Source organism: Mustela nigripes, chromosome 5, assembly GCF_022355385.1.
Source record: "Mustela nigripes isolate SB6536 chromosome 5, MUSNIG.SB6536, whole genome shotgun sequence".
Taxonomy (NCBI): Eukaryota; Metazoa; Chordata; class Mammalia; order Carnivora; family Mustelidae; genus Mustela; species Mustela nigripes.
Window position 1 is genome coordinate 133,853,718 of NC_081561.1, and position 25,590 is coordinate 133,879,307.

Genomic DNA, 25,590 nt, shown 5'->3' on the forward strand with positions numbered 1-25,590 from the left:
TGGGCCCTTCAGCGTAGGAATGAATCATCATCCATCCAAAGACCGTCTCGGCCATATGACTAAAGGGAGGAGAAGCAGGTCATAGCCCAGTGTGACTTCTTAGGGACAGGCTGCACACCCATTGCCTCTTGTTCCCTGTGAATGACAGCAGCCCTCTCTTCTGGGACAGCCCTGTATTCTCTCCCATGTCCTTAGCTGTTGCCTGCGGCTTCACAGCAACTTGAGCTCATGGCCCCACTGTCTTGTCCACGTTCTTGACCCACCTGATCCCTCCTGTCCTCTGCTTGACGTGCTTCTGAGCGTGTGTGTCCACCACCCTCTCCGTGCTGGTCTGGGAGCTTGCACATGGTGCTCCTGGTGATGCAGGTGCTGCTCTCGGGGGCTGGGGACCTAAAGGCGTCCCCCTGCTGTGAGTCAGCACAGGGGGCGGTGGCCGTCCAGTGCAGCCAGAACCTTCGGGACATCCATTCTGCCTTGGCTGAGAAGGCCGTCCTCGCCGTCTCTGCGAACTGCCTTAGCTCTCCCTTATTGTCAAATACCTGCTTAAGAACACAACCTCTGATTTTTTTTTCTGGTCACTCTGGCATTGTTCATGACCCGCTGTGCATGTTGAGCGTTCATACGCAGAACGCAGAAACGCAAAGTGTTACTGTTTCCTGAAAGCTCTGCTTCTGGGGATTTTTGCTTACATTTGTCCGTGCCCTGCCCGTTTAATCCTTGTGGTTTTGAGTAAGTTGGTGATGTGTTAGGTCTTTACATGCGATTTTCAGGGGTAAGGAGTGAAAGATGCGCCAGAAGAAACATTTATATTAAATTTTTTAAAAGAAGGATCCGCTGATCAGATGGGCTCGGAAACCTTAGCCATGTCTGAGGTCGTGTTACTACTGATCCTTGAGTCTGTGCAGGTTTGGGGAGTGGCAGAGATTGGGGGTGGCAGAGGCCTGTGCGGTGTAGCCCATCAGCAGAGGAACAATTGACATGGGGGCCAGGGAATGGGGTTCACATCCAGGAAAGCACCTCCCTAGCTCGGCTCGGCGCCGTCCTGCTGCTTTCCCGCACAGCAGCTCCTTTCCTTAGCATCTCAGCGGCCAGCCTTGACTTCCAGCGAACCAAGTAGGAGGAGAATTACGTACTGCACTTCTGTCGCCTGGTCTACGGCAACATGGTCTCTTACCAGGTGATTTCTGCCGCCTCTAACGGGGACTCTGCTCACGTCCATAGCTCGCAGAGCCCCGCGTGATCCTTTCTAAAAGGTGACTCAGATCGCACCACCACTCTGCTCCAACTCGGAGTGGCTTTTCTCTCACGGATTGGACAAGTCAGTCCTCACCGGGGCGCCACCTCAAGCCCACTCTAGTGACGCCTGACTCCTGGCAGCTCTCAGATACACCTGAGCACTTGCTAGTCCCCCTCGATGTCTCCCTCCGGACATCCAACCCGCTTCCCTCTCTCTCTCTGAGGTCTTTTATTCGGATATTTCTCTCACCAGGGGTAAAATTCTAGTCTTGCTGCTCCCTGTCCCTCCCCTCTGCCTATTTTTCCTCCAAAGTATTTACCGCTGTCTGCTGTGCTGTCTGTGGTGCTTACATGTTTATTGTGTGTCTTCCCCTTCCAAGGTTTGATCTCCACAAGAACGGGTGTTTTTGTCGGTTGTCTGTTCTTTCTCTCTGGCGTCTAGAAAGTGCTCGGTGGTGGTAGGTATGCCGCCAGTAGATGTTGCGTGGATCTTCCTGGTGCTCTTAGCGTTTGCCGTAGATATGCCTTTTCCTAGAATAATCTCACAAGACCAGTAACGCGAATCTTTCTGTGAGTCGGCATTCATTTTCTGTTGTTGAATGTTAAGGCGGCAGCTCTCCCCTGGGCTGCTGTGACTTGAGGCTGTGTGACAGGTCATTTGTTCAATGATAATGGTGGGAAGTACCAAATCAAGCACGTGAACTATCAACATATTAGAACAGTTTATGGTGTTTATCAAACCACGTCAGTGTTGCTCACCTGTATCACATCATGTTTTCTTTGCAAGAGGACAGGGGTGGCTCTCTGTGTGGGGTACTAGGTGGATGTGGGTGGTGACCATGGAGGGGTGCTCTCCGTACTCTGGAGGTGAACTTCAGCTGGGAAATGTCTGGGATAAAGGGAGACACAGACTTGCTCTTCTGGATGGCAAGAAGAGCATCCTTCGTGGGTGTTACCTTAACAGTCCCTTCGCCACAGGATCAAGTTTCGTTAGGCTCTTTCATTTTTTTTTTAAAGGAAGAGTTTGGGGGTTACTGTTTTTGGCTTGAAGCCAGCTTCAACCCTTGAAGCTTATTTAAATTTTAAAATGAGTGGGTATTAATGGAAAGGCTGGTAATGTGGGATCATAGGACTTGCCAAGGGCATCGGAGCTGGGATGACCTCATGTGTTGCCCCATTTTGGATCCACATGAGGCCATCCTCTTCCAGCCCCCTGAATGCCTGGCCCCAGGCAGGTGTGTGCCCGACCCCAAGCCTCCGTTGCCCAGTACACTCAGCTCCGTTCTTTCTGCTCAGCTTCCCAGGTTTGAGGGCCCACGCGCTTTGTTCTTCACTTCCCGGCCCCCCAGGTACCCTCCTCCAGCTCGATTGGGGCGTGTGCCCTCCAGTCTGCACCATTGCCAACCACAGATCAACCACAGATGCCTTTCCTAGTTCTTTGTTTCACTGGAGCACTTCTTCCTCAGATGGGAGGCACATCTATTAAGATGTAAAACCTGAGGTGTCTTGAAATGTCTGTGGTGTTTCTCTCTCGGTTGGCAGTTTGTGGGCATGGAGGCGTCCCATTTGGAAATCGTTTTCCCTCAGGATTTTGAAATTACTGCTCCTCTGCTTGATGACACCGATTCTCTGCCTGCCTCCGTGACCTGTTCCCTTTCTGGACATTTCCAGTGTCTCCTCTTGATCCCCGATGTTCTGAAATTCCACAGCAAGGTGCCGTAGGGCAGGCCAGGTTCCTTTTTAAGTGGAAAGGATTTCTGGCAGTTTTCAGGACTTGCTTGAACATGTAATATAATATTTAAATATGTGATACTTAAAACTAAGCGTAACTCTTGATGCTAATGGTTTTTCCAGTTATAAAATCAAATAAAAATTGCAAATTGACTGGAAAGCACCCAGCCAGTGGAATTGAGGGACACAACATGAATTCATCTGTGGCAGCTAATGTCACTCCTTCGAAGTGAGGAAGGAGGCCCCGCCCTGCCCCTGTGCATCCCGTGAGAGAGGTCTTCTGGCTTCACCTGGTGGGCATACTCGCGGGGGTAGGAATCTAACAGGTCTCTGTGTTTAACATCCATTCGGTGTTAAACCTTTGGCCTTCCAGTCATTAGCCCCAGGACGGTTACAATCGTTCTGCTTGATGCCAATGTGTAGACAGAGTCGAGTTGAAGGTTAAAGGGTGGTCGTCCAGACGATTCTTAGACAACATATTCTTGCTTACAGAAATTTTGGGGATTGTCATTAAAATGAGAACCTGAAATGTAAATATTTTCAGAGGGAACTCCCGGAACCCCTGGGCTTCCGCTCGCCTCTCTTCTCTTTATGTTCTTCCTAAGCCAGTTGCCCTGCATGTTCACAGCAGGCGGCTGTGAATGCGGCTGTGGGCTCGGGCCCTTGCTCAGCCCTGCCCTGCCGCCTGGGTGCTCTACCCTGCCGCCTGCGTGTCCCACCCCGTGTGTGTCCATCTGCGCCCCGCCAGGGTCACAGGCTCCCGTCCCGCAGCCCTTCACAGCCCTGTTGGAGCTGGAGGCTTGCTGAGAACCAGGAGCCTCTGGCACTTCTGGGAAGCCGTTAGGCAGTGGGTCACAGAGCTAGAAAACCAGAATCCGTGTACAAGCTGGTTTAGCTCCTGCGCTCCTGGCCCCATCACCGCCGCGGAGCTGTATTTTTTTAAAATACAAGCACACTTGACACGACGCTGAACAGGGTTCATGGTGTAAATTTTCTGGCAAGTGTGTGTATATGGTATGTGAGTGTGTGTGCACACGTGAATGTGTGTGCATGAGTGTATGAGCATGGCACTGTGTGCATCTGAGTGCATGTGCACATGTAAGAGTGTGTATACATGTGTGCATGTGAGAGAGTGTGAGCATGTGCGTGTGTGCGCATGGGAGACTGCATGTGAGAGTGTGTGTATATGAGTTTGTGCACATGAGAGTGAGAGATGTGAGTGTGTGTGCATGTGACAGTGTGCGTATGAGCCTGGGTGTGAGTGTATGTGAGTGTGAGCTTGTGAGTGTATGCATATATATGAGAATGTGCATGAGTGTGTCCACATGTGCCTATGAGAGTGTATGCATGTGAATGCACACGTGTGTGTGTGTGTAATGCACGTATGTATGCATGAGAGTATGTGAGAATGTGTGCGTGTGCAAGGGTGTGTGTGTTCCCACAGGCCGGCCAAGCTTCGGGAGCCTGCGTGGGCAGCCTGAGCATGTCCTCATGCCGGGGCCTGTTGTGCGCTCCCAGCGGAGATGGCCGCCTCCAGGCCGCAGCCTCTGCCCACTCCGGGCTGGGCCTCTGCTGCTCAGCACTGTAGCGTGTCCCTTTGCAGTGGCAACGGCAGGGGTCCTGCATCTCTGGCATCTGCTCCAGAGCTGGGAGCTTTGGGGCGGGGAGCGGGGATGGCAGATCGGTTACCTCTGAACTGCTTGCTGGTTGTGAACAGCACTCCAGGTCCCAGATGTGCTCCTTATTATGGCATTTTCCCCCAACACCTCTGGGGCTTGAAACCTGGATCTTCTCTTACCCTTTCCTTCTCCCTCACCTGCCACCCTGCTCACTTCCAGATGCCATCCCGTTTTCCCTCCCGGTTAATCCTGGTTTAAGATCTTTTTGTTCTTGCCACAACTCATTCAAGCCCGGTTCGCTCACTCTGGGGTGAGTGTGTGCTTCTCCGCAGGCCTCCGCTTCTCCTCTCCTCCTCCCTTGGCGGCCTCCCCTTCTTGCAGTTTCCAGCCTTGCTCCGGAGCCCTCTGTGGGCCAGTCTCTGCAGGATGAGGAAAAACTGCAGCCTGCAGGGGGATGGATTTTGTTTGTCCTTGACAGGATTTTAAGGGATTGTTAGCCAACTTTTAAAATATTGCAATGTTTTATTTCAACTAACTTCTGAGAAGTTAGTTTATACACACACACTTGCCAGAAAATTTACACCATGAACCCTGTTCAGCGTGGTGTCAAGTGTGCTTGTATTTTAAAAAAATACAGTTAGTTTATTTCTTTCTAACTTCTGAGAAGTTAGAAAATCTGGTGGCTCTAATTGGCAGGAATGGAGTGTTTTTTGCTGTTTTTCTTCAGGGCATATTTATTCCAGTTTGCCCTGCTCCTCACTACTCCTTATAGTGCCCCCAGCTACCTTAGTGCTCATTTCTGTAACCCCTCTGCTCACCATAGGCATTCAAATTGACAACACAGAGCTGCCTGACTCCTGGCCCAAGGACCTTCCTACATGCCATATTTACAACTCACATTGTATTTTTGCCTCTTGTGTATATTTTGCCTCTTGTGGACACTCTCCTTCCCCCACAACCCTCTCCAAATCCTGCCAGTCCTCAAAGCCAGCTTACATACTCCTTGGTGAAACCCTCCCAGGCAGCCCTTGGAGGAAGGTTTCCCTCTCTTGAATTACTCAAGAACTTGGGGTTTGTCTTTCTCTTTAGGTGCCATTGTATGTTATTTTGTTTCAAGCTTCGACTGACAGACAGTCCCTTGCAGGCCGAGTCTCACAGGGCCTGGCCCACAATGTCTCACGTATAGTGGGTTCCCAACAGATGTATGAACAAGAAGATGGGTGGTGATGATCAAGGGGCTTGTTCTGTGGTACCAACAGGAAGGCCTCTGACTAAAAGGGGGATATGTTGGCTGGTGACTTAGCCTAGGGATCCTGAGGAGATGGTTTCACTTAGTGTTACCATAACCCCTGATTTATTTTTAATGTGGGGAAATCCTCAAACACAGCTAAACACGAGGACATCAGAGTAAGCTGTGGCTGTGGTTATTCCCTCGTCGACAATGTGATCTGTCACTAAAGTTGTTTATTTGGTGACACTGCTCTATACATTGAATAGCGCCAAAGAGAATTTCCATGAAATGTGGACTATTTCTGCATTCCTCATTAAAAATTTTAAATACCAAATATGCATAGGGTTATTTTTTTTTTAAAGATTTTATTTATTTGACAGACAGAGATCACAAGTAGGCAGAGAGGCAGAGAGAGAGAGAGGTGAGGAAGCAGGCTCCCTGTTGAGCAGAGAGCCTGATGCGGAGCTCGATCCCAGGACTCTGAGATCATGACCTGAGGCGAAGGCAGAGGCTTCAGCAGAGGCTTCACCCACTGAGCCACCCAGGTGCCTCCAAATATACATAGGATTCTCTACTTGATACTAGATCATTCCTTGATCCCCAGGTCTCTCCCATGTTTACTTCCATGGCCCATGTCTCCATGTCATTGTGCCACGGGCTTTGGTTTCGCCATCACCGATCTTCACAGCACACCCGTACTCCACCCTCCTGGGGTGTACACAGAGCTCGGACTCCTCCCAGCCACTGACAGACGGGGTGGTGGTAATGAGAAGCATCCTCGTTTGGTAGAAAGTGTCCATGCCCAATGATTGTTGTAATTACTCAGTCGGTGAAGACAGTCTGCTTCAGGAAAGCCAAACCTAGGTTTTCCCTGCCATATACCCTTGGTAATGGTATTGACCTTGTGATACGGGCGTTTTCTCTCCTCCTGTCAAGCTCCTTTGAGAGGGAAGGAGGCTTTGCTTCCCAATATCTGGGCCAGGTGGTGAGTGGACTCTAGGGCAGTCCTGTCCAATGGAATAAAAGGCTCCGCATCTGCACAGGAGCCACGGGCCACGTGTGGCCGCTGGGCACTGAAGTGTGGCTAATGAGACTGCAGAACTGAATTTTTAATTGGATTTCATTTAGTGAATTTAAATGAAAATACCACATGCCGTTGCCATATTGGACAGTCCAGATCTCACGGGCTGGAGAAAATGGGTCAAATGTAGTATCTGAGGGAGAGCTGAGTGCATTCCTTAAGGAGAGTATGGTAGATGCCTCCTGCAGGGGTGGGAGTCTGCTTTGCTAACAAATAAAGGCCCATTTGGCCGAATTTGGCTGGGCATCAGAGCTGAATAATGTTTGCAGGGAAACCCACTGCCTTACTCTTCTGAGGAGAGCCTTATTGACTTACTCTGTCATTTCCTTTACGAATAGCAGACGTTGAGCTTCCCCTAGCTGTGATTCCTCGAGCAGGTTCTGTATTCTGCTCCCTGCTCCAGGACGTTGAACCTTGACTTAAATATAGACTTCGTGTCCTCACCAAAAATTAATGCCAAATGCAGATGACTGTTTTGGGGGGAGGAGTGGCGAAACGGAAGAGGGTTCTGTGTGGATTGTCAGATAGGAAATCGTGGGTTTGTCTCTTTTGCTTTCCTTGAGTAGAAGCAGCTGAAACTGGCTGTGGGTATTTTGGCCTTATATGGTAGTTTTTAGAGCCACATTGCGCTGTGGATGTAACTCTAACCACATTTACCAGAACGTAAGCCAGTGTGCGCTGGGCTCCGCTCTGATGGCCATTGGTTCAGCATTCATGGGCCTGGGGAGGTTCCCTGTGGGCTCCGTCCACACTGTGGCTCCCTAGCTGTGGTCTGTGTTTGTGGGCTACTGGCTGTTTCAGAAACTGGTGATTTTCTCTGTTGGTGTTTCAGTCTCCAAATGTCCTTTCACTGTGGGAAGTCAGGTAGACCCTTGAGAGCTCTAACACCCCTCTGTTTGTGGCTTTCTAAATGACTCCTTTCAGATGAGATTTCACATACACACAAAAATAGGAGGTGGGGCATGGGCAGCTTTGAGTGACAGAGCACCAGCTTGTGGGGGAGGGGACATGGTGGCAGCCAGGGAGGCTGGAAGCCACCGATGGACGGAAGCAGCACGCACATCCAGTGTAGGGTTTCCCAGCATCCTGACCATGGAGTGCGGATCTGCTCAGCAGCCTCAACCTGGATAGAGGCTACGTTTGTGCCTCCCTCCATTTCCAGCCCCCCCTTTTCTAGAAGGATGGGTGAGGGGTGTGGTGGAAAGTTCCAAACTTCCGATCATGGTTTGGTCTTTCTTGTGAGCAGCTTCCATCCAGGAGCCCACCAAGAGTTACCTCATTAAAACTCAAGATGTTCCTACCAGCCAGGAAATCCTAAGGGATTTAGGAGCTCTGTTTCAGGAACTGGGGTCAGAGACTAAATGTTAGAACAAATGTTGGCACCCCCATTCATGAGGGTTTTAGGAGCTCTGTGCCAGGAACCAGGGTAGAGACCAATACATACATTTCTTACCATTTCGCACCAGTATATCATATTCCTTGGTTTCCTCCAAATGCTTGGGTCCTCTTGTTTGTTGGAATAGAAAAAAGAGAATGGTTGAGCACTATTAGTGAACGCATCTAACTAGAAAGGAGACACTCAGGAAGTGAGCCTTGCCCCCGAGGACCACGTGATGCAGTCAGTACTGAGCGACTAAGCCCCGATGTCCCTCATAGAGGTCTCTCTCTAGCTTCTGCAGACCCATCCCTGCGACGGGGAGGAGCTGGGGAGGAGGTGACCCCTACCGGGAAGGTGTCGCTGTTCTTTCTGTAATCTTCTGACGCCCATCCTCTACCCATAATTGTAGCTTTCTGCCATAACGTAGGAAATTGTCATCTTTGAAATACTTTCTACTGTTCTGTGACTCTTCAATCTTTTTTGCTCCCTCTCCCCTGCCCCTTCCTTTCCCCCTCCTCCTTCCACTCACCCCCTCCCTCTTTTTCTTCCCTTTTCTTCTGGCTTCCCCTTTCTCCCCACTTTCTCTCTTTCCCCTACTTCTTCCCCATCCCCTGCTTTCCCTCTTCTTCCATCTGGTCTCTCCTTCCATTGTTGATCCCTGCCCCATCCGTGATCTAGTTATTTCTTTAAATAAGTCAACTAGGTTGGTTTGGTGCCATGTAGTTTCTCACTAAATAGAATGCCTCCCCCTTTGCCTCCCCGAACCAGGAAGAAGAAATGCCAGAAGTAGAAATTGACATTGATGATCTTCTTGATGCTGACAGCGAAGAAGAGAGAGCTTTAAAGTTACGGGTAAGCCGCTTTCAAAATCTAGAACTTGCCTGTTGTGAGTGCTTGAATCGGCTTGCATCTCCGGAACCCGGTGTGCACTGATCCTGCCCTAGGGCGGTGTTAGCACCAGGACCAGAGCAGGCAGTGGGCCGAGAGGAGAGGAGGGGGGGTGCTCAGTATCCGTTCCCCCTGCAGGGCGTGTCTGATGGTAAAGCAGTTCTTGACTATGGTCAAGTAATGTTCCAGTTATGTGAGAGGAGAGGTGCTGGGCCAGATCTGGGGCGTCCAAGCCAGGACTCTGGTCTCCTGGTTTTGGATTCTCTCACCTAGGAAATCAGTTTCTAGAGCAGATTGTTTACAACCTAATAAAAGAAAGATTGTTAGAGTACACTTGCCTGGTAACCTCCTAGTACAACAGCGGATGTTGAAGCTGTCTCCTGTTTCCTCAGTCCAGAGCAAAACAACATTTCTTTCCCTTCCCACAGGAGGTCAGATCTATCATTTTAATATCTGCATTTGGGAGTTTCTAAAACCAATTAGCTTCTGCCCTGTCATGGCTCTTTGTGGTCACTGATAATTACTGCTAATGGTCGTTGGTCATCACCAACGGCAAGGGATCTCTAAAGGCAACGAAAGGACACATTTTAATGTATTAATGTGTTCCGTGTGTTAATAATTACTAGTGTCCCTTGTGTGGTGAACAGTCTCAGCTTAGTGATCATTCCTTGTTGGTAAATTTATGATTGCATTAGCATCTAGTTACAAAAGTTAGAAACAGTAAAGCAGGCAGCAGGTTCTGCAGAAAATGTAGTGGCCTATAGAAGGTTTTTTGTAAAATTAAGGACTTCAAAGGGGCTTTAGCTACTTTTAGTAGCCCAAAGGAAAGGCACGTGTGTGTTCTGAAGAGTGCAAAGCGTTCGTGCGTAGGAATGTACAACTTTCGATATCTTCAAGACGACCCGACAGGTGCTGAGATAAAGTGTGTTTCTAGATGGTCGATAGAAAATCTGGATTTACCATGCATAGTAGAACACCATGAAGAGAAAATAATTTTTAATTTCACTTTTTAAATGATAATGGATTTTAAAATAATCAAACTTACCTTCTGTGTATTTTATTCTAGGAAGCTCTTGTAGACTGCTACAAACCAACAGAGGTAAACAAATCGCTTTTCCTAAATGCTGTGTTTGAATTCATTTTTATTAAACCAGTTTGCATATTTTTAAAGCCAAACAACAATACATGGTTTGGTTATGTGTATACTAAGGAATTATTCTTACCTGTAGGTCAAGTGCATGCTTGACTAGTATTAACTTCCTTAAATGTATGCCCAGGCTTATCTGGTTCAGGAAGATTTAAAACTAATGGAATTGGGTGTGTTTGTCTTTTTAAAAAATTCTTTATTTATATCTGATTTCATTAACATATTCTCTGTTATTAGTAGAATTTAGTGATCCATCAGTTATGCATAACACCCATTATATCAAGTGCCCTCCCTAATGCCAATCACCCGGTAATCCCCAAAAGCCAAATTCAAAGGTAATTATGAGAGGGTTTGGAATCATTTTAGTGAATTGTTAGTGTTTTAGGAAAATGTTAGTAAAGTGTTAGATCTGTAACTGGAGAATGCATTCTTTTATTAAATAGATAATGCATTTTTAAGAAATGTGAAGTGAAGTCTGTCATTCAGAAGCATTGCCTTTATTGGAAGAAGTTTTATGCTGTGTTTGCGTATTTACCATCAAGTGGATAAATATTAGTATAAAAAACAGTGGGTATTAGTTTGGTTAGACCAAAGCATTTAAGGTATACTCCAAAGAGTGAAAGCATGGTGGAGAAATTAGGGATTTGATCAATCATGAAAAAAATTGATAAAGGAAGTCTTTTTCATTTGTTCCTGTAATAAACCAGAGAGAGAAATTAGAATATCCATCCAATGTTTTTCGCAACATTGGAGCAGTGGTACTAGGACTTCTGATTTTTGAAGTGATGTAGCTACAAAGAGAGAGTAAAGCATACTTCCCCAAGATTGTATAAGATTAAAATGAATATGGTGTTTTGTGATTGTTTGGCTTGGGCCAGTTACTTACTTGAGCTTTATTCTTATAGTCTCCAGTGTTCCTTGATGCTGATTGCATCATAGAGATTTTTAATTCTAATTTTAAAATTGTAAAGACATTAAGTATATTTTTAAATCAATGTAGCATATAGTCATAGTTTTGAAAGCCATATATACAACTATGCTTATAAAGGAAATATAACATTGCCTGTTTCATTCTTCAGTCCCTCTTCCTAAAGGTATATATTTTATATTTATATATTATATTCAAATAGATTTATACATCAACACTTTTGGCTGTTTTCCTACTATTTACTCTTGTATTCCTAAATATGCAACTGCTATTTTTTTTCATTTATTCACCTAAGGAGAAATATGATAGCTCTCTCACTTTCCCTGTAATTCATTTCCCTCATCCCCTTGATAAAGTTATTGACCAGTATTTTGTTGAATCAGTGGTCAAGGTTTATAGTATTATGATTTAAACAGATATTTTTCACTGCTAAGTCAAACAGTAACACATAACCATTGCTCCTTTTTTGTATAGCTCTTTGTTTTTTCTGGAGTTCATGCTATCTTGTCTTTTATTTTTGTCTAGTACCTATTGCTATTTTTTAATGAACTCTCCAATATCTTTGTCAAATAGGTAGATTCTTCTCTGTATACTCAAACCTGTCATTACTATGCTCCCACCCAGGCTTTCCTCGTAGTACCCCTATGCAACAATCTGGAGAAGTTATTCTCTGGGTCTACTGAGTAGCTACTGTAATAAGATTTCTGTTCACTGTTGTCCTGTTTGATGCTTTGTTTCTTAAATCCCAGTCTTCCTCATTTTTGTGGGAGTACATCCTCCAGTAGGTTTTTGGGAAACGATGCATAGAAGGTAAATGTTTTGAATCCTTGCTTATATAAAAATGTATCTTGATTAATCATTTGGATGGTATAGAATTCTGGGATTTTAAGGCATTATCCTATTTTTTAATCATTTCTCATATTAAAAGTCTGATGCCACTTCCATTCTCAGACTTTTGTATCTGACCTATTTTCCCCCCTCAATTACATTTAAGATTATCCACACTTTGAAATTTTACGGTGATATACCTCAGTGTGGGTCCTTTTTATTCACATGCTGGGTACTTTGCAAACTCTTTTAGTCTGTAGTTATATGTATTTCAATTCTTCAAAATTTATTTATTTATTTATTTATTTATTATCAATTTCTTCCTCAGTATTCTATAGTACTGGCTCTCCTTTTATTTAGATGTTACGTCTTTTGGATGGAGCCTCTAATTTCTTATCTTTTTCCTTTCATTGTCCATCTCTTTGATTTTTTTATGCTACTTTCTGAGAGATTTCTGACTTTACTATCTAGTCTTTTTACTGATATTGTAAAATTTCAGCTGTGTTATTTTTAATATTTAAGAGCACTTTCTTGCTCTCTGTTCACTATTCTGTTTTACTATTTCTTAGTGTTTCATGGACACATTTTATAATTTTTTTCTCTTTGAGGATATTAACAAATGTTTGATTTCTTTATTTTTGTTTTTAAGATTTTTCTGCTCCCTGTGTGGTCTCTGGTTGCTCTGAATCTCACTTTTTTTCTTTTTGTTTTCATCTGTCCTTGCCTATTTTTGGCAGCTTGTCCATGAGCGTTAGGACCCAGTAAACTGATTAAATTCATGTAGCATGAGCACAGCTTGTCTACTGGTGGGTCTCACCATGGAGTGACTAGGTTACAAACCAACTTTTTTTTGGTGATGGTGGTGGTGGTGGTGATGGTGTGTATGTGTGCAAAAGAAGTGGTCCCAACTCAACTCAAAATGTCACTATTTGAACACTTTTTTACTGAAAAGATTCAGGTTTTGTTTTTGTTTTCTTAAGAGTTGGACCATATAAACTCCTTGAGGAGTTGATAGTTAGATTAGAGGCTTTCTGGAGACAAGGACAAGGATGGAGGCAAGAGACCTCACCATCAGCTTTTTTGGGAAAAGAACTTCTTTGTTTATAGTTATCTGGGGAATTAATGGAAGAGTTAAATTAATTAGGGGCACCTGGGTGTCTCATTTGGTTAAAGTGACTGCCTTTAGGTCATGATCTCGGTGCTGGGGTCGTGCTCCGTGTTGGGCTCTCTGCTGGGTGGGGAGTCTGCTTCTCCCTCTCGCTTTCTCTGTGCTTTCCCTCTCTTTCTCAAATAAATATATTAAATCTTAAAAAAAGAAATTAATTATATATTTGGAGAGTTATATTAAATTGTTGTGAAAGGTTAAACAAGAATAGTAGAATAGTCAAGAAAGGTGATAGATTGTGTCACTGATCACATGTGATGTGGGGGTGGGAGGGTTGCTGTTGAAAGTAGATTCAGACTCGGTGTAGACGTGCCATTTACTCAGTTAATCATTCCCTTCTTCACTTCTCCTTCTAGTGGGACAGTTCATGTTCTGGTATTTAGGTAAGAAAGGTTGGGCTTTCATGAGACCTATTCTCTTCCAATTGTGCAGTATCTAGGAAGCAAAATATTCACACTTGTTAAAAGCCAGGCAGTTAAATGAAAACAATGAGTCTTGCTTCCCCCAAGAATAAAAGTATTCTTCATCTGGTTTTTATGATGAGGTTTAAGAGATGAAAGATGTAATATTTGAATTCTCTTTGGAGTTCCAAAGGAAGAAAGAAGAAAAAGCATTTACATGTGAACTTCTCTCTGTCCTTTAGCTCATGGTTTCTAGAAATAGAAATGGTGACAAATGCTAAGGAATTTCAGTCAAGTTCATTCATCCATTAAAGGGGTCATTTCAGAGAAGGTTGGCAGTTGGGTTATGATGGTAAAAATTATAGCTTATTGTTTTCCCAAAGCTCTAGAGTTCACATCGCAGTAATAAACATTATCTTATTTAATCCTCACAGTCCTGACCTGAAGAAAAAAGTTAAGTTATTTTGTCTCTGACCTCACAGCAGTGAGCAAAGGGAAGACTCAACCCTGAGTTTCAGACACCTGATCTTGTGCTCATTCTTTCCCCCTGTTTGGCTCCCTAAGCTACTAGACTTGGAAAGACATTTAGGACATCAAAGGACTTTGTCCTATCTCAACTAAGTGCCTACCAATTAACAATGTTCTTTTCAAAGTAGCCCATTCTGAAGGTGCTATTTTTTTTTCAAGTACTGTGTGATCTTTATTCCATAAAAATCTTGAAATTTTATTTATTTATTTGACAGAGAGAGATCTCAAGTAGGCAGAGAGAGAGGGAAGCAGGCTCCCTGCTGAGCGGAGAGCCTGATGTGGGGCTCGATCCCAGGACCCTGGGATCACGACCTGAGCTGAAGGCAGAGGATGAACCCACCGAGCCACCCAGGTGTCCCAGAAGGTGCTATTTTTTTGATCAAAGGAATTTGCATACAGTTTTATGTCACTTTGAAGTTAACCAATGTAAGGAAAATATCTCTGCTGATTCGGGGACATTTATTTATAGTTTCCTTGCTGAGGTGGGGTGTGTGGTAGGAAGACTGGACTTTAAGACAAGAGTCTTTTTTTTTTAATTTTTATTTTTTTTTTAATTTTAAGAGATTTTAAAATTTTAGATTTTAAAGTGTGACTCTCAATACTCTTTAAAATTAAAGAGAGATTGAGAGAGAGGGAGAGTAAGCATGCAAGTGAGAAAGGGGGAGAGGGAGAAGTATCTTTAAGGAGACCCCCTGCTGAGCATGGAACCCCACCCAGGCCTCCATCCCAGGACCCTGAGATCATGACATGAGTCAAAATCAAGAATCAGATGCTCAACCATCTGAGCACCGAGGCGCCCTCTAAAACAAGAGTTTTATGTGAGCAACAGCACTACATCTGTGTGACTTTCAACCTTTTCTCAACCTCTTGAGCCTCCATTTCCTCCCCTGTAAAATGGAGGTAATAACCACCTCTCTGGGTTTTCATAACCAGTATTTGCACTGATAATTTTAGAGATATAATAATAATAATAATAGCTCAATAATTACTAAGCACATGTCAGGGACTGATCTCAGTACGTTACATGTATTAACTTACTTCTTCTTCACAACAAAACTGTGAGGTTGACAGTATTGTTATCAGGAATTTGAGACATAGAAGGACTATGTCATTTGCCTGAAGTGATATAATTAATAGTTGGAGAAGTCAGGATATGTACAAGAGCACCCAGCATAGAGCTTGACACATGTTAGTCAAATCTTGTTCTATATAAGGTAATATTTCTCTATTACATATTAAATATGCAAAATGCCCCAGATCGCCAATAATGACATCTTGAATTATTCAGCTTGAAGAGTGGGCTTTAAAGAACTTGCTATTTTCACAGAAGTGATATTGTTTTTGGTGTGTCATGTGCTTTGGGTCCATGGTTTCATTTTAGGGAGGGGTGCTGGTTAATCAAAAAAGAACTTGTATGTTCTCATTTTGATTCATATTCTTAGCTGTGGACTGTCAATATGCAAATCTTTTCTGACTAGGCCTTTCAAGACAAAGCAATGTAATTGTGGTCACCACACTAATGTATTTGTGGTTGATTTGGTGTTTTAATTTTTTTTCCCTCTGAGTAGAAGACATTTCTGATGTAGCTGATATTAAAACAGAGCTGATTTTTTTTTTAAGATTTTATTTATTTATTTGACAGACAGAGATGACAAGTAGGCAGAGAGGCAGGCAGAGAGAGGAGGAAGCAGGCTCTCGGCTGAGCAGAGAGTCCCATGCGGGGCTTGATCCCAGGACCCTGGGATCATGACCTGAGCCGAAGGCAGAGGCTTTAACCCACTGAGCCACCCAGGCATCCCAAAACAGAGCTGATTTAAATGTAGAAAAATAATGTTTCTATATAATGCAAGAGGAAAAGGAGTCATTTAATTTTGGTTGATATTTGGATTTGAATGATCAGTAGTGACAGCCTGGTGAACATTATAGAAATCTGAGATGGGCTATTGGGGCCAGCTAGCCAGGCTGGGGAAGAGCTTCTTGTCCTATTTCTCATTCTTACTTTGCATGGTTTTGAAATCTTAGGATCACACAGGAGCATTTCCACTTACTGCTATGGTGGACAGAAAATGCTTTTAATTTGGGCTCGAGGGCATCTGTCTTACCATCTGTTACAGGAGTTGTCAGTCCAGTCAATGGACTCGTAGGAATCTCTTTTTATAGTTGATGGCTCTGCCATTGTTCTCTGATAAACATCATATTTTTTTTTCTGTGCATTTAGCAATCAGAGCCTGTAGGTTGATACGCATCAGGCTTTTACACAGGATGACTGCCTATGAATAGGTGGTGAGAGGCATATCTGGGTCCTAGTAATCTGTGGGGTCACGGAAATGTCACAGCCACATGATGATGCAGGAAATGGATGTCTGATCATGGTTTGCAGTAGAAATTGACTAGTGGTTTCGAAAACGCAGGTGTGCATTGTTGTTCTACCCATGTTGATGGTGGGAAGGTAGGATCTTCCTCTTTCGCCACGGCATCTTGGTGACTGCATCTCACTTTTCTGACCGACTTTTGTGGGGCCCATTGTTACTCACCCCGCTCACATTGGTCTTGCGCCATTTAGCATTTTAAGCCATCTTGCAAAATATCGTTCAGCTGTGTATACGTGGAAGTCATGGTAGTGCTCAGAGCTCCTGTTCTGAGCTCATTGCGGTGGACAGAAGAGATAAACTGGGTATTTCTAACATAGAAAGTTTGCGTGTGTGACCGGAGGAGACATGGCTTGGCATTTTGCTATCTTCTCTCTACTCGTTTGCCCAACAAATGTTTATTGAACATCTCTGTGCCTATAATGAATCTAGGGACTTAGATAACGCAGTGAACCTGGGCATCCATTGAGAAAACAGTCTTTCCTAAGTTCACAGTTGACTATGGTGAGAATTAAGTGTTCAAAGGATATTAAAATAGGAATAAAGGCCAGAAATGCCAGGATGTCAGCTTATCCCATCGCTTTCCAAGTTAGTTACCAAACTGCCTACTGGAATGTGCTTTGAGTGGCTCCGCACTTGCTAGAGAAAGACAAGGGCATAGCCATTTCACTCCATTATAAATGGGTCAGAGTGACTCCATGCAGAGAAATCTTTCTTCTCAGCTCTCATGGGGTTTGCTCAAGAAAGACTGTAGTTTGGGGCTGGAATGGGGAAGAGAGCCTGAATGCTGGATTAATGAGTTGAAGTATTTCAACTGTTGGAAGCTGTCAGCTTTAGAACAATGTTTCCGAAGAATGAGGACATTGGGAGCTTCCAAGAAAAGCCTGGAATCAATGACTATGACATTCTAGAAGTTGTAGCCATTGGCTAGGAAAGCCTTGTTATGTTCTAGTGTAATTAGGGAGGCTAGTAATAAAGGACTGGGATTTATTAACCAGAAACAGGAGTAGCTTTACCAAGTAGCCAAAAGGATTTTGGCCCCCATATGCCCGTCACTCACATACTTTCTCCTGAGGGCTCCTTAGGCACCAGGCATCCTCTGCCCAGGGAGAAGGAGCCAGGAGGTGCTGAAGCTCGCACTTGGACCCATATTTGAGTCCACATCTGTGCTCTGTCTACCTCTCACTGCCTTTCTCTGAACTCTTACTAGGTCAGCACCAGCACCCCTTTGGAATATTTGTAAACCTGGTTCAGGTTGTCTTCCTTGAGGAAATCAACCCGGAAGGGTTAAGTAAGCTTGCCAAGGACATGAAGTCATGGAGCAAAACTCCACGTGTCTCCTTCCGTCTTTATTCAGCATGTTCTGCAGAGTTAGGGAACAGTCCACAAGCCCATCCTCATTTCCAGCACCTATTGTAAGTGTAGAGGTCACCAAGACCCTGTTCATATTTGACAATGTGCTAGAAGGACCCACGGCACTCACTGTGCGCTTCTATATGCTTCTTTCATTCTGTTACAGTCAAAGGCTACAGATGAAAATCAGCCAAGGGAAGGATACATGGGACACAAGTCCAGGAAAGTTCCAAACACGGGGCCTCCAGCTGTCCTCTCTCGGTGGCATCCTGGGCAGCACTGATTCTCTTAGCTATGACGTGCAACACTGTGTACAGAGTCTTGCCAACCAGGGAAGAAGCTCACCAGGTCCTTGATGCCCAGAGTTTTTCCTGGGACTTGATTACATAGACTGCCCATGAGCTTGACTTCAGTTACCAGTCCCTTGGTATACTGAGCTGATATCACATCACCCAAAGCCCCTCCCCCAATAAATCACACTGTTAGTCTCTCTAGTGTGGGTCAAGGACCCTGGGGTAAACAAAGATACTTTAATCAGGCAAGGCAGTCCAAGAGCTTAGAGCTCACCTCCCAGAAACTGAGGGCAAAGACGACCTCTTCTGGGCAAGGTGAAATTCTTTACCAAGCAGGATGGCCATGAGAAGAGTGATAATGATGATGATGACAATATTGGAACATAAGGAAAGAAGAGGTAGATGCTATTATAGGATGAGCCATATAGGTCTGGCTTTAGATGCCCCCCCAGTAATTATTATAATTATTTTTAAAGATTTTATCTATTTATTTGAAAGAGAGAGAATGAGAAAGTGAGAGAGAAAGCATGAGAAGGGGAGAATTAGAGGGGAAGCAGACTCCCTTCTGAGCAGAGAGCCTGATGTGGGACTCAATCCCAGGACTCCAGGATCATGACCTGAGCTGAAGGCAGTTGCTTAACCAACTGAGCCACCCAGGGAACCCAACCCCTTCCTCCCAGTAATTAACGATGGTTATTTTTTAAAAACATACGATGGAGGCAGTACAGGCTTTCAAGGACAGTGGGTCTTTAAGTGGCTGGCATTTTTGATTGTTGGTGATTTTATGGCCTTTTCCTTGTTCATTAAATTCAGAATGAACATGTTTTTCAAGCTGATCAACCCAAATTATAAACAGCTCCACATTCTCTTCTTGAGTTTGGACTTAATTTGGACAGAAGAAAGAACGCCAATTAAAGACAATTTGACACATGACTTTTGGATTTCTAAATCGTTAGAAAAGGGAGTCATAATCAGAAACAAATCTCACCGCTTGTAAATTCAGTAAGATGTCATTTTAACAAGATTTAGGTGTTGGTAACAAGTAATATTCTCTTTCATTGATAATGGGGCCCTTGATAAAATTATTTCAGTTTTTCTTAGTGATTATAAAGTTAGAGATTAAAATTTTGCTGGATTTACTCCACTGGTGGTTTATTGCAGTGGGATTATTGATGTGGGTTTTATTTTACATTGTCCAAAGAGCAAGTGTACTAGTTCTGAGAAGCCAGTCATTAGTAAGTGAAGGAAGAATTGAATGCCGAAGAGGCTGAGTATGGGGAGGGCAGGTGAACGGTTGTGCCACATACAAATGAAGGTTAGACTCCGGGTACAAAATAATTAGTCTAAGAGCAGTGGCCCGAGTCTCTAAAATAGATTAATGGGACCACTTTCACCAGCAAAACAAATTAATCTCTAAAGGCAGACAGTCGAGAACATAAATGGACAGCACAGTGTCAAGTGGCTTTAAGTTTGAAGAAGGAAAGAAGGAAACAACCAGGATGCACTTATGACCTTCTGGAATTTCCATGGGCAGCAGGGGTTATAATGAGAGCAGGCATAAAACTATTCCCCGTAACAGATTTCATAAACCTCTTTTCAGATCATGAAAATGGACCGTTCTGCTGTGCACGGTAAGCAGACGAACCTCTCTAACGATAAACAACACTCTCCCCAAACTCTCTAAAAAGAGGGGGACAATTAAATATTCACCTGTGAGTGATGCTGGCACTTGTGGTTCTGAAATGCATCAGAGGGTAGGGAGCAAATCCTGGTTGGGTTGGAGGATACAGGGCTGGGGAACCCCCCAAAGCTGTTTGTCAGTGCTGATTCACTGCCTGTCTGTTGTCAGTGACGTGCATACGCAAGCTGATAAAAACTTACAGTGTGATTTTTCTAAATGCCTGGCTGGTTCTTGGAGCAGGGACGTTTTGCCATTTGGAATAGTCCTCAGTTGTTGCCATCACTTTTGAAAGAAGCGAGTACTGCCTTTCCATCACCCTCACATATTTAAACTTCAGTGGATTTGGAAATTCTTCTTCCCCTCTCCCTGATCATGCTTTGCCTGATCCCCATGTCTTCTGATGCATGTCAGGCTTTTGGGAACTGTCAGGTTGATCTGTGAAAGTTGGGTGGTTGACTTGGGTTTGCTGTCGTTGGGCAGAGAGACTAAGCAGATGGTCCCCGTGAATATGCCTTTTAAGGAAGTGACTGATGCATTGATTGGGGTGACAAAGAGGGGACAGTACAAGGGGGAGTCACTGAGCCACATGGATCCCAGCCTTCAGAATCTTCACCTGCTCTCTCTCTCTCCACTCCACCCTGGACTCTGTATCAGGGGTGGATGATATTTTTTGGAAAAGCGGTTTGATCCTTCAGAGTTCTGCAGAGTTCTGCTGGGCACCTTTTTTTTAAAAAAAATTATTTTTTATTTATTTTCAGCATAACAGTATTCATTATTTTTGCACCACACCCAGTGCTCCATGCAAACCGTGCCCTCTATAATACCCACCTTTTACGGGAGCTCACTTGATCTGCACAACTATTGTGACCGGTGACAGTACGCACCAAGCAACAGTTTTAAGCAATCTTTCAAAAAGTCCTTTTGTGGGGAAAGACTTATAATTCAAAGGCTGCCACATAATATCCATTTGTCTTTTTTAAATGACTCTAAATACTGAAATTATGACAGAAGTTGGTTTAATTATGCACAAAGCAGTGATCTGCAAAGATACTGTGGTTTCTCCTTTTCCTACTTTCCATTGGAACCATCATTGTTACGGCAGCGCAGAACATCAATGAATGTAACATGAATCACTGTGAGTGACAAGGGAAAGGTCCCAGACGCCTGGCCACGGTGGTAATTACAGACTGAGTGTCCATCTGCCGCCTCTGGTCCTGGCCGGGGCAGGCGGGAGGGGGTGGAAGCTGAAAGCCACAGGGCCCAGGAGGGATGCGGGGATGAGAGCTCAGAGCAGAACGTGGCACTGGGACGCCGTGCCCCATGACAGTGCCACCCGGCAGAAACTCCAGAGCGAGGAAGGACCGTCTGTTTTCACGGCTGCTGCCAGATCCCTTCACAAACATGCTTTGGCTCTTTGAAGTCTCTCATCAGTCAGGGGGCTGCGTGTTATGTAGTCAGGTTTACGAGGTCACTGGAACTGTTTCTTTTCTTTCTATTGTTTCTTTAAGCTCTCTGTGCGTGTGTGCGTGTGTGTGTGCGTGCGCTTGTGAACCCGTGTGTGCACACACGCTTCCTGGGCTGCATGCTTCCCCGGATGCTTCTCCTCTTGCCTAACTCCCCCACGTTGGCTAGTTTTCCAGTGCTTAAAGGAGAACCTTTAGAACCTTCCTCCATAGTAGTGGGGGCCAATAGATACTTTGTACAACCGCCCCCCCCCCACACACACACATGCCCATGCATGCACACACACGCAGAATCAGTGCACAGAGATGCTAGTGACTCCCCTCTCTGCTCCTTCCCCTCACGGCCACTATTGTGTGATTTAATGAGTCCACGCATGTATTCCTTTACTTTGCAAACCTTTGCCCAGGAACTCTTGTATATTACACACCATGCTAGGGAAGACAGGAATGGGGCTCTGGCAACGAAGCAGGAGTGATAGAAAGGTTTGTGGATTATCTTGCATGCTGTAGAACTATGTAAGTAATGTTTTGCAAATTTCCTTCAGCCTGCTTATTTTGCTCAATATTAGATTTCTGAGATTTGCTCCTGCTGATGTAGGAGGCTCTGGTTCATTCATTTTCACTGCTGTGTGGCATTCCGATGTATTAATGTACTTACCCCTTCTTCTGCGGACACTCTTTTACGCTGTGTCCAGTTTTTTATTATTATGAATAGTGATGTGATAAAAACTTCTGATCTGTTGACTCACATACAAAGAGTCTCCCAGGAATATACCAAGAAATGGAGTTGCTCTTAAAAGTTGGCTCCGGCTTACTTGCCCACCAGCAGAATTTAAGAATTCTCCTTAACCTCGTCATCCCCATACCTGGTATTGCCAAACGGTAGAATTTTTTGCCAATCTGAGGAGATCTCATTGTTTTAGCACACCTTTTCCTGACTGCTCGCTAGTAAGATTGAACACGTTTTTTTCCTCATGTGCTTATTGTTTGTTTATGTTTCCTTTTTGGGGGTTTCCATTTCAAATCCTTTGTCTGCTTTCAAGTTGTTTGTGTTTTTCTTATTGATTTTTAAGAGTTGTTTATATTTTGTGGATGACAATCCTTTGACCTTTGTGTAGGTTGCAAATATGTTTCACAAACTGTGAAGCTTATTTTGCTTGTGTTGTCTTTTGTGTATAGAAGTTTTACATTTTAATTGAAATCAGATTTATCCCTGACATCCTTTATGGCATATGCTTTTAAAAGATGTGCGCCTAAGAAAGATTTTACTACTCCGGTGTCTTAAAGACAGTCTCCTTTGGGTACCTGATTGGCTCAGTAGGTTGAGTGAGTGACTTTTGATTTTGGCTCAGGTCATGATCTCAGGGTTGGGCTCTGTGCTGGGCATGGAGCCTGCTTAAGATTCTCTCTCTCCCTGTCCATCTGCCCCTCCCCCCATAGCTTGAACTCTCTCTCTCTTAAAAAAAAGAAAGATAATCATCTTACATTTTTTGCTACAACTTTTCACTTTTATTTTTCACACTCAGATATTTAAACCATCTTGAACTTACTTTTGTGTATGGTGTGAAATAGAGATCTAACTTGACCTTAGCTGTGTTGTTCTAGTACCGTTTATTACGCAGTCAGTCCATCCTTATGCCCTTACTCCCACTGATAGGAAATCATCTTGTGTTGTGTATCAGATTTTCCTGATATGCAGAACTTGCTGTTTGTCTATCACTGCACACTATCACAATTATTGGGGATTTATTTTGTTTTATTTTATTTTATTTTAAAGATTTTATTCACTTATTTTAGAGAGAGAGGAAGAGTATGCACGGGAGCAGACGGTGGAGAGTCAGAGGGAGAAGCAGACTCCCTGCTAATCAGGGAACCCAATGCTGGGGCTCGATCCCAGGACCCTGAGATCACAACCTGAGTGGATGCTTAACTGACTGAGCTACCCAGGTGCCCCTTGCCAGGGCTTTATAATCAGTTCTTAGCAAGGGCCAGGATTTTCTTATTCAATATACATAGGATGGAATATTATGCAGCCATCAAAAAACCCCCAAATCTTGCCATTTGCAACAATGTGGATGGAACTCGAGGCTATTATGTTAAGCGAAGTAAGTCAGTCAGAGACAGACAATTATCATATGATCTCACAATTATCATATGATCAATTATCATATGATCTCTCATCATAATTGATGATAATCAATTATCATATGATTCCTCTGATATGAGGAATGTGAGAGACAGGGTGGGGGCAGGGAGAAGGGAGGGAAAAATGAAACAAGATGGGACCAGGGAGGGAGACAAACCGTTACGAGAGTCTTAATCTCAGGAAACAAACTGAGAGTTGCTGGGGGGTGGGGGTAGGGAGAGGGTGGCGGGTGATGGACATCAGGGAGGGCATGTGCTGTGGTGAGCGCTGTGAAACGTGTGACTGATGATTCACCGACCTGTACCCCTGAAGCAAACAATACATTATATGTTAATAAAAAAATTTAAAAATATCTTGACGATTCTTAAATATTTATATTTTGATTGGAACAGTCAGTATTAAACTTATAGATTAATTGGGGGGTAAATGAGATCTTTATGATGGTTTGTTCAGGACCCAATAATAAAAACTGTGAATTCCTCAGGGTGAGGGACAGTTAGAAGAAAGGATAGGTAGCAGTGCGTTTGCTTTTGGTCATTTTGAGACTGGTGGGCCCATGGAGCTTCCCTGTGGAGACCTCCGGGAGCCACAGGAAATGCAGGCCTGGATCTCAAGGGGGAAGACAGAGGAGGCCTGAGAGTATGAGGAAATGGGCTGGCTGGGAGACAGTGCCTTGAGAAGGCTGGGAACCAGGCTTTGGGGAATGGCCACATTCCATCAGAGCAGGGTCCGATGAAGAGAGCTTGGCAGGGGCACGTGGCCGTGGGGAGCCCCGAGGAGTCAGCTGGCTGGGCAGAACCTGGGTTTCAGTGGGCAGAAGAAAGGTCAAGACTCCGGCTTCCCTCTCCTCTCCCTGTTTCCTTCTCTCATTCTCTCCTTTTTGCTCCGTCCTCTTCCTCCTCCGCTTTTTCTTCTTCTCTAATTTATGAGTTCGCTGGAGTCTAGAAGGCAGCAACTTAGGGCTTCTGAGACATTCATGTGTTGGGAAGAGGCTGTGAGCAGAATGGAGGGCAGGTCCGTGCCCTGGAGACAGCTTCCCAGAGCTTACCTATGAAACAGTCCTCTACACCTCTGGGCAGCCCTTCCCCATGTGTAAACATTAAAGGATCACTGTGTTTATCACACACACTTGAAGTCATTTTAGTTTGGTTTGCAGTTAGACTAAAATTACTCATCTTGGTTGCTTACTAAAAAAGATGCCCCCCCCCCCCCCCCCGGGCATCATGATACAGAGAGAGTGAATTGTACCATCCGTTCCCCAGCGATGAGACCCGGTTTCTGACGGCTTCTAGAAATGTAGGGTTTGAACCTTAGTCTGACCATTCAGTAGCTCTGTGACCTTGGGCAAACCTCTAAACCTCTCTGAGTCTATGTTATAAGACTGTTATAAGGATTGAATGAGACAGTACATGAAAATGCCCAGAGTGCTTGTCACATAGAGGGTGGCCAGGAAGTATGAGTTGTGTCCGAACCCCAGACAGAAATTCAGTGCTCGTGAGAACATGGCACTATGCCAGACAAAATAGAAAGGTACATACTGTGGGAAGGAGTCGTCCTCAGGTAGGTTAATGGGTGAAATGGGAATGCAGAGTGTTCTCAGCTCAGATATGAAAGTGGTGCCCAGGACTGAGGTCGGGGGTAGGGGCCCAGAGTCATTTAGAAAGGAGTTGTTGTTGTTTTAAGATTTTATTTATTTGAGAGAGTGGGGGGAGCACAAGCACAAGCATGGGGAGGGGCGGAGGGAGAGGGAGAGGGAGAAGCAGACTGCCTGCTAAGCAGGGAGCCTGACCGGGGACTCGATGCCAGAACCCTGAGATCAGAACCTGAGCTGGAGGCAGACACTTAACTGACTGAGCTACCCAGGCGCCCCACGAGATGTTTAACAAGAGTCAGGTTTCGGGGCCCTGAGCACAGCCTGGCCCTCAGCAGCCCACAGAGACAGTGTAGCTGGGCGGGGGTGGTGGGGGGTGGTTGTTGCAGACCTGGGATCTTGGAGAGTATTTGGACAAAACTGCTCAGGTGGCCTAACAAAATAGATGCCAGTCATTCTGAAATGATGGGTCAGGGCAATGTCTGTTTGCCTCCTTAAAATTCCAGCGGTTTGCTATAAACTACTGTTTCAAA

The 25,590-nt window shown here is 44.6% G+C and overlaps 1 protein-coding gene across 1 annotated transcript in view; it reads left to right on the forward strand.

The window, feature by feature from the left end:
* Window positions 1-25,590, forward strand: part of PPP1R14C (protein phosphatase 1 regulatory inhibitor subunit 14C) — an 88,243-nt gene that overhangs the window by 54,927 nt on the left and 7,726 nt on the right. The window contains exons 2-3 of the mRNA XM_059399282.1: window positions 9,045-9,128; window positions 10,231-10,263. Coding sequence (XP_059255265.1) covers window positions 9,045-9,128; window positions 10,231-10,263 — 117 coding nt within the window. The remainder of the gene's footprint in view (window positions 1-9,044; window positions 9,129-10,230; window positions 10,264-25,590) is intronic.